Source organism: Coregonus clupeaformis, unplaced genomic scaffold (assembly GCF_020615455.1).
Source record: "Coregonus clupeaformis isolate EN_2021a unplaced genomic scaffold, ASM2061545v1 scaf3649, whole genome shotgun sequence".
Classification (NCBI taxonomy): domain Eukaryota; kingdom Metazoa; phylum Chordata; class Actinopteri; order Salmoniformes; family Salmonidae; genus Coregonus; species Coregonus clupeaformis.
This window is the reverse complement of record NW_025537103.1, coordinates 6573-14662: the sequence shown is the minus strand read 5'-3', so window position 1 is coordinate 14662 and position 8090 is coordinate 6573. Positions and strand designations below refer to the sequence as shown.

Here is an 8090-nt window from a genome sequence, read left to right as displayed (position 1 = left end):
AATGACATTTTGTTGTGTTATTTGTTCTACTGATTAACTTGGTCTTTGGAAGAGGAACTATTTGAATAACTATTTATATTTTTAAATAAATATCATTTAACAGTAGATGGAAGCTTGGAGAGGAATTGACTATTTTCATGCTGTGTTAACTGCAAATATGACTGATAAAGTTATTCAATTTTGTGTCTGTTGATCAACTATTAAAAAAAGTGACTTATTCTGTTCTCTTTTTTTACAAATCAGAATAACTTTAAATCTTAGATAAAAGAATCAAGAGTCACATTTCAAGATTTTAATTTTATTAAATCACACTTTCAAGAAAACGATAACTAAACAACTTACATGAAACCATGACAACAGGTTTTCCCAAATCAAAGAAATATAAGATGAAACGAATTCCCGAGCTCTGTAAAACCAGAACTGAAACATAATTTTTAGCTAAAATAAAATCTTGTTGTCTGGTAAGAGTAATTAAGAACCAGAACCAAAGATCCTTGGTTACCCACTGTGAAGAAACTTGTTGTTCTAACTCCTGGGCCTATTAGTCCTGATCAAGTAAAACTCCTGTCCCCAGCAGTCCTGGGGTGTATTCACTAAGAACTAAATGGAACCAAACAGAAGCAAAGGGAACGAAACGGCGAGGGACCTCCTTGAAATTTTCCAATAGAAACTCTTGTTTTTGTTTGCGAAAACATTTTTCAGTTGCAAAATGTTTTGCTACGGCCTAAAAAGTTTCACTACGGTGTGCGCTAAAGAATACACCCCGGATCAGTTAAAACTCCCTACTGTTTGTTCTCATGTTGTGCGAACTGGACCCACTGGTTCCAGTTGTTTTCATGGGGGAAAACCTGTCCTAGACGCAGACAGCAGTCGATGGTCGGCTCGTAGAACACAGTGGTCGTCTCAGCCGGTCTTACCGCCGTCTCCCCCAGCCTCACCCCTGTCTCTCTACGCTCTCTCCTCCACCACCAGGAAGGTGGCTGGGCAGGAGAAGAGGGAGGGTTTTGGACGTCTGCTCACGTACCTCCTCTTAATACAGCCCAACTCTACCAGGGCCTGAGGGGAGGAGAGAGGAGGAACAGAGGGGGAGGAGAGAGGAGGAGGAGAGGAGGAGGAGAGGAGGAGGAGAGAGGAGGAACAGAGGAGAGAGGAGAGAGGAGGCACAGAGGAGGGGGGAGGAGGCACAGAGGAGGAGGAGGAGAGGAGGAACAGAGGAGGAGGAGAGAGGAGGAGGAGAGAGGGAGGAGGAACAGAGGAGAAGGAGAGAGAGGAACAGAGGGAGGAGGAGAGAGGAGGAACAGAGGAGGGAGGGAGAGGAGGAACAGGAGAGAGGGAGGAACAGAGGAGGGAGGAGAGAGGAGGAACAGAGGAGGAGGAGAGGAGGAGGAGAGAGGAGGAACAGAGGAGGAGGAGAGAGGAGGAACAGAGGAGAAGGAGAGAGGAGGAACAGAGGAGGAGAGAGGAGGAACAGAGGGAGAAGGAGAGAGGAGGAACAGAGGAGGAGGAGAGAGGAGGAACAGAGGAGGAGGAGAGAGGGAGGAACAGAGGAGGAGGAGAGAGGGAGGAACAGAGGAGGAGGGAGAGGAGGAGGAGAGGAGGAGGGAGAGGAGGAACAGAGGAGAAGGAGAGAGGAGGAACAGAGGAGGAGGAGAGAGGAGGAACAGAGGAGGAGGAGAGAGGAGGAACAGAGGAGGAGGAACAGAGGAGGAACAGAGAGGGAGGAACAGAGGAGGAGAGGAGAGAGGAGGGAACAGAGGAGGAGGAGAGAGGAGGAACAGAGGAGGAGGAGAGAGGAGGAACAGAGGAGAAGGAGAGAGGAGAGGGGTACAAGGAAGAAGAGGGAGAGATGAACATGAGTGAAACTGACCAGAACTGGTGATGTTAGCTGTGGAGGAGTGTGTGGTAATTTGAGACCTGAACACTTAAATCCACTTTTCACAAAGAGGAACATAAAACTGCTATAACATTATAGTATAGTGTGGGACAGGTGTGGTTAGTGACTGACAGACGAGGTGCTACCTGTGAAGGGGTGTGGTTAGTGACTGACAGACGAGGTGCTACCTGTGAAGGGGTGTGGTTAGTGACTGACAGGTGAGGCGCTACCTGTGAAGGGGTGTGGTTAGTGACAGACAGGTGAGGCGCTACCTGTGAAGGGGTGTGGTTAGTGACTGACAGGTGAGGCGCTACCTGTGAAGGGGTGTGGTTAGTGACAGACAGGTGAGGTGCTACCTGTGAAGGGGTGTGGTTAGTGACAGACAGGTGAGGCGCTACCTGTGAAGGGGTGTGGTTAGTGACAGACAGACGAGGCGCTACCTGTGAAGGGGTGTGGTTAGTGACTGACAGACAAGGCGCTACCTGTGAAGGGGTGTGGTTAGTGACAGACAGACGAGGCGCTACCTGTGAAGGGGTGTGGTTAGTGACAGACAGGTGAATGTTCCTACCAGTATGACATGTCCTAATAGAATCACTGTCTGCAACACTCCTCTGTAGTGTTCTAGTATAGTGTGATAGAGCCCTAACTAGCTGATTCATCTAGCCTACATTAGAGATGATCAGCTGATATATCTAACTAGCTGATTCATCTAGCCTACATTAGAGATGATCAGCTGATATATCGAACTAGCTGATTCATCTAGCCTACATTAGAGATGATCAGCTGATATATCTAACTAGCTGATATATCTAGCCTACATTAGAGATGATCAGCTGATATATCTAACTAGCTGATTCATCTAGCCTACATTAGAGATGATCAGCTGATATATCTAACTAGCTGATATATCTAGCCTACATTAGAGATGATCAGCTGATATATCTAACTAGCTGATTCATCTAGCCTACATTAGAGATGATCAGCTGATATATCTAACTAGCTGATATATCTAGCCTACATTAGAGATGATCAGCTGATATATCTAACTAGCTGATATATCTAGCCTACATTAGAGATGATCAGCTGATATATCTAACTAGCTGATTCATCTAGCCTACATTAGAGATGATCAGCTGATATAGCCCACCCCAGTAGTGGTTCTAGCAAAGAAGCAGTGGTTTCTAACTCCCTTTATCTGTGGTTCTAGCTTGCTTGGCCATTTTTTTGTGCAAAAAATAAAGGTCTATGTTTAAAAACATGGTGAATTTGGCTACAGGAGTAGTAGAAACTTGGAATAAAGGCCCATGTTTATGTAGATATTTCTTTGCACCTGCCACACCAAAGGTCTGTGCACGGCCCTGGTGTGTGTGCATGGTGTGTGTGCATGGTGTGTGTGTTGTTCCTACCTGCACTAGGTCCAGTACCACCACAGGCTGCAGGACTCCTCTGTAGTGTTCCAGTAAGGTGTGTTCTGGTAAACCGGGTCGGGTCATGATATGGTACAGAACTGCCTCCAACATGCCTTTACACACCGGACTGTTCAGACTGCCGTCCACGATACGCCACGGACGACTGATGAACGACACGTCACTCCCACCGCGCCCGCTGTTACCGCTGCTACCATCCTCTTCCTCACGCAGACCGCTCGCTTCACCATCATCTTCCTCAGCTACAGATGAAGATGGCTTCTCACCGTCGCCCTCTGAGGAAAATAAAAACACAATGAAACACACCAGTTACACAAAAACACACGAGACACACACACTTACGAGACACACACACACGAGACACACACACACACAAGACACACACACAAGACACACACACACACACACACACTTACGAGACACACACACACTTACGAGACACACACACACACAGGAGACACACACAACACACATAGGAGACACACAGTACCAAGTCTCTCTTGTGCTCTGCTCTGTCTCAGAGGTCTGGTTAACAGGGTCAGCTGTAGTCTCAGAGGTCTGGTTAACAGGGTCAGCTGTAGTCTCAGAGGTCTGGTTAACAGGGTCAGCTGTAGTCTCAGAGGTATGGTTAACAGGGTCAGCTGTAGTCTCAGAGGTCTGGTTAACAGGGTCAGCTGTAGTCTCAGAGGTCTGGTTAACAGGGTCAGCTGTAGTCTCAGAGGTCTGGTTAACAGGGTCAGCTGTAGTCTCAGTGGTCTGGTTAACAGGGTCAGCTGTAGTCTCAGTGGTCTGGTTAACAGGGTCAGCTGTAGTCTCAGTGGTCTGGTTAACAGGGTCAGCTGTAGTCTCAGTGGTCTGGTTAACAGGGTCAGCTGTAGTCTCAGTGGTCTGGTTAACAGGGTCAGCTGTAGTCTCAGAGGTCTGGTTAACAGGGTCAGCTGTAGTCTCAGTGGTCTGGTTAACAGGGTCAGCTGTAGTCTCAGAGGTCTGGTTAACAGGGTCAGCTGTAGTCTCAGAGGTCTGGTTAACAGGGTCAGCTGTAGTCTCAGAGGTCTGGTTAACAGGGTCAGCTGTAGTCTCAGTGGTCTGGTTAACAGGGAGTCAGCTGTAGTCTCAGAGGTCTGGTTAACAGGGTCAGCTGTAGTCTCAGAGGTATGGTTAACAGGGTCAGCTGTAGTCTCAGAGGTCTGGTTAACAGGGTCAGCTGTAGTCTCAGAGGTCTGGTTAACAGGGTCGGCTGTAGTCTCAGAGGTCTGGTTAACAGGGTCAGCTGTAGTCTCAGTGGTCTGGTTAACAGGGTCAGCTGTAGTCTCAGTGGTCTGGTTAACAGGGTCAGCTGTAGTCTCAGTGGTCTGGTTAACAGGGTCAGCTGTAGTCTCAGAGGTCTGGTTAACAGGGTCCGCTGTAGTCTCAGTGGTCTGGTTAACAGGGTCGCTGTAGTCTCAGAGGTCTGGTTAACAGGGTCAGCTGTAGTCTCAGTGGTCTGGTTAACAGGGTCAGCTGTAGTCTCAGAGGTCTGGTTAACAGGGTCAGCTGTAGTCTCAGAGGTCTGGTTAACAGGGTCAGCTGTAGTCTCAGAGGTCTGGTTAACAGGGTCAGCTGTAGTCTCAGAGGTCTGGTTAACAGGGTCAGCTGTAGTCTCAGTGGTCTGGTTAACAGGGTCAGCTGTAGTCTCAGTGGTCTGGTTAACAGGGTCAGCTGTAGTCTCAGTGGTCTGGTTAACAGGGTCAGCTGTAGTCTCAGAGGTCTGGTTAACAGGGTCAGCTGTAGTCTCAGAGGTCTGGTTAACAGGGTCAGCTGTAGTCTCAGAGGTCTGGTTAACAGGGTCAGCTGTAGTCTCAGAGGTCTGGTTAACAGGGTCAGCTGTAGTCTCAGAGGTCTGGTTAACAGGGTCAGCTGTAGTCTCAGAGGTCTGGTTAACAGGGTCAGCTGTAGTCTCAGTGGTCTGGTTAACAGGGTCAGCTGTAGTCTCAGAGGTCTGGTTAACAGGGTCAGCTGTAGTCTGGTTAACAGGGTCAGCTGTAGTCTCAGTGGTCTGGTTAACAGGGTCAGCTGTAGTCTCAGTGGTCTGGTTAACAGGGTCAGCTGTAGTCTCAGTGGTCTGGTTAACAGGGTCAGCTGTAGTCTCAGAGGTCTGGTTAACAGGGTCAGCTGTAGTCTGGTTAACAGGGTCAGCTGTAGTCTCACCTGTGCTCTGTTCTGTCTCAGTGGTAGATGATGGTTCCTCTCCGTCCCTCTCTCCTTCTAACTCCTCTCTTCTCTCCGTCCCTCTCTCCTCCGCTGTCTCATTCCTGTCTTTCTCTTTAGGCTGCATCGTCTTCCCCTCCTCCTCCTCCTCTTCCTCCTCAGGTGTCCTCTCGCCACTCTTCTCAACCTCCTCTTCCTCCATCACCATTTCTATTTTCTCTCTCTTCCTCCGTGGTTCCTTCTCTCTGGGGGCCCTCCATGGTTCTCTTGCGGAGGAGGGGGGTTGTGGTGCTCTCTGTCCCCCCCAGGACGGAGGCCTCTCGGTGAGGCCGGTCTCTGCCTCTCGGTGGAGGTCAGTAGCCAGGGCTCAGCGTGACTCAACAACACCAGACGCACTGAGCTCCCTCCCACCTCCAACACCAGCTCTTCCTCCAGCAGGTCCTACAGCCAATCACAGAGGAGAAAAAGACACATGAACCAATCACAGAGCAGAGGTTCAGTATAGACAGGGAAGGAGACCAATTAGGAGGAGTGTTTCAGAACGGGAAGAGAAAGCGACTACAAACTTATCCTAATGAAACAGCGTTCACATTGTGTGTGTTTTCAGTGTGCCTCCATAAGCCCTACCTGTATGTACTGCTCCAGCCCTCTAGTACGCCCGTCTCTGGGCTCGGCCAGGTGTGTGTGATGTCACCAGGTCCTGTCTGTCCAATCCGAAGGCTCCGTGTCTCTCCAGCGTTGCTCTGAGCTCTGCCACAGCCCCAATGTCCTCTGGGTTATACCCTCTCTGAGTCACCAGACGCCCCTCACACCCCTCTACAGAGGAGGAGGGGGAGGAGGGGAGGGGGGAGGAGGAGGGAGAAGGGGAGGAGGGGGGATGGGCACTGAGGGAATGGGTGAGTAAGGAGGGGAGGAGAGAGGTACCCTGTCTGGAGAAGTCTAGGGGAGGAGAGTCTGAGAGGAGAGAGAAAGAAGAGAGAGAGAGAGAGGGAGAGGGAGAGGGAGAGGGAGAGAGAGATAGCATGATAAAGGCAGAGAGGTGAGGGAGAGTGTACCTACCCTGGGTAATAAACAGTGTGTGTCCAGGTGTGTGTCCCTACCCTGGGTAATAAACAGTGTGTGTCCAGGTGTGTGTCCCTTCCCTGGGTAATAAACAGTGTGTGTACAGGCGTGTGTACCTTCCCTGGGTAATAAACAGTGTGTGTACAGGCGTGTGTACCTTCCCTGGGTAATAAACAGTGTGTGTCCAGGTGTGTGTACCTACCCTGGGTAATAAACAGTGTGTGTCCAGGTGTGTGTACCTACCCTGGGTAATAAACAGTGTGTGTCCAGGTGTGTGTCCCTACCCTGGGTAATAAACAGTGTGTGTCCAGGTGTGTGTCCCTACCCTGGGTAATAAACAGTGTGTGTCCAGGTGTGTGTACCTACCCTGGGTAATAAACAGTGTGTGTCCAGGTGTGTGTCCCTACCTGGGTAATAAACAGTGTGTGTCCAGGTGTGTGTACCTACCCTGGGTAATAAACAGTGTGTGTCCAGGTGTGTGTCCCTACCCTGGGTAATAAACAGTGTGTGTCCAGGTGTGTGTCCCTACCCCTGGGTAATAAACAGTGTGTGTCCAGGTGTGTGTCCCTACCCTGGGTAATAAACAGTGTGTGTCCAGGTGTGTGTACCTACCCTGGGTAATAAACAGTGTGTGTCCAGGTGTGTGTACCTACCCTGGGTAATAAAGCAGTGTGTGTCCAGGTGTGTGTCCCTACCCTGGGTAATAAACAGTGTGTGTCCAGGTGTTACCTACCCTGGGTAATAAACAGTGTGTGTCCAGGTGTGTCCCTACCCTGGGTAATAAACAGTGTGTGTCCAGGTGTGTGTACCTACCCTGGGTAATAAACAGTGTGTCCAGGTGTGTGTACCTACCCTGGGTAATAAACAGTGTGTGCCCAGGTGTGTGTCCCTACCCTGGGTAATAAACAGTGTGTGTCCAGGTGTGTGGCGTAGCTGCAGCCTCATGGTGCAGGACTCCACCACGATACTATCGTTGGTGTTGAGGTTTCGGAGGTTGACGATCCCGGGAACGCAGTATCCACGCATCATCAGGTACTTGGTGTGGGACGCCTTGTGAGCCCTCACCTCCATCCCCCTCCGCCCCTCGCTATCCTCCACCTCTTCATCATCATCATCCTCAGCCAGCACTGAGATACTGAGAGGAGAGAGACAGACAGACAGGGCAGAGACAGACATACAGACAGGGCAGAGAGAGAGACATAAAGGGCAGAGAGAGACAGGGCAGAGAGAGACAGGGCAGAGAGAGACAGACAGACAGACAGACAGGGCAGAGAGACAGACAGACAGGGCAGAGAGACAGACAGACACAGGGCAGAGACAGACAGACAGAGGGCAGAGAGACACAGACAGAGGGCAGAGACAGACACAGGGCAGAGACAGACAGGGCAGAGAGACAGACAGACAGGGCAGAGAGACAGACAGACACAGGGCAGATAGACAGACAGACACAGGGCAGAGAGACAGACAGACACAGGGCAGAGACAGACAGACACAGGGCAGAGACAGACAGACAGGGCAGAGACAGACAGGGCAGAGACAGA

At 50.2% G+C, this 8090-nt stretch overlaps 2 protein-coding genes across 2 annotated transcripts; both read right to left on the bottom strand.

The window, feature by feature from the left end:
- Positions 1-407: 407 nt before the first annotated feature.
- On the bottom strand, positions 408-5692 carry LOC123490313 (general transcription factor 3C polypeptide 1-like). The gene is made up of 3 exons (XM_045220360.1): positions 5488-5692; positions 3280-3575; positions 408-1056 (listed from the first exon to the last, which is right to left on the bottom strand). The coding sequence occupies exons 1-3, from the start codon at positions 5687-5689 to the stop codon at positions 949-951; spliced, it is 606 nt and encodes a 201-aa protein (XP_045076295.1). The 5' UTR covers positions 5690-5692; the 3' UTR covers positions 408-948.
- Positions 5693-6136: 444 nt separating this feature from the next.
- LOC123490314 (general transcription factor 3C polypeptide 1-like) lies at positions 6137-7685 on the bottom strand. The gene is made up of 2 exons (XM_045220362.1): positions 7443-7685; positions 6137-6441 (listed from the first exon to the last, which is right to left on the bottom strand). Exons 1-2 carry the CDS (start codon positions 7618-7620, stop codon positions 6137-6139), a joined length of 483 nt encoding a protein of 160 aa, XP_045076297.1. The 5' UTR covers positions 7621-7685.
- Between the last annotated feature and the right edge of the window lie 405 nt (positions 7686-8090).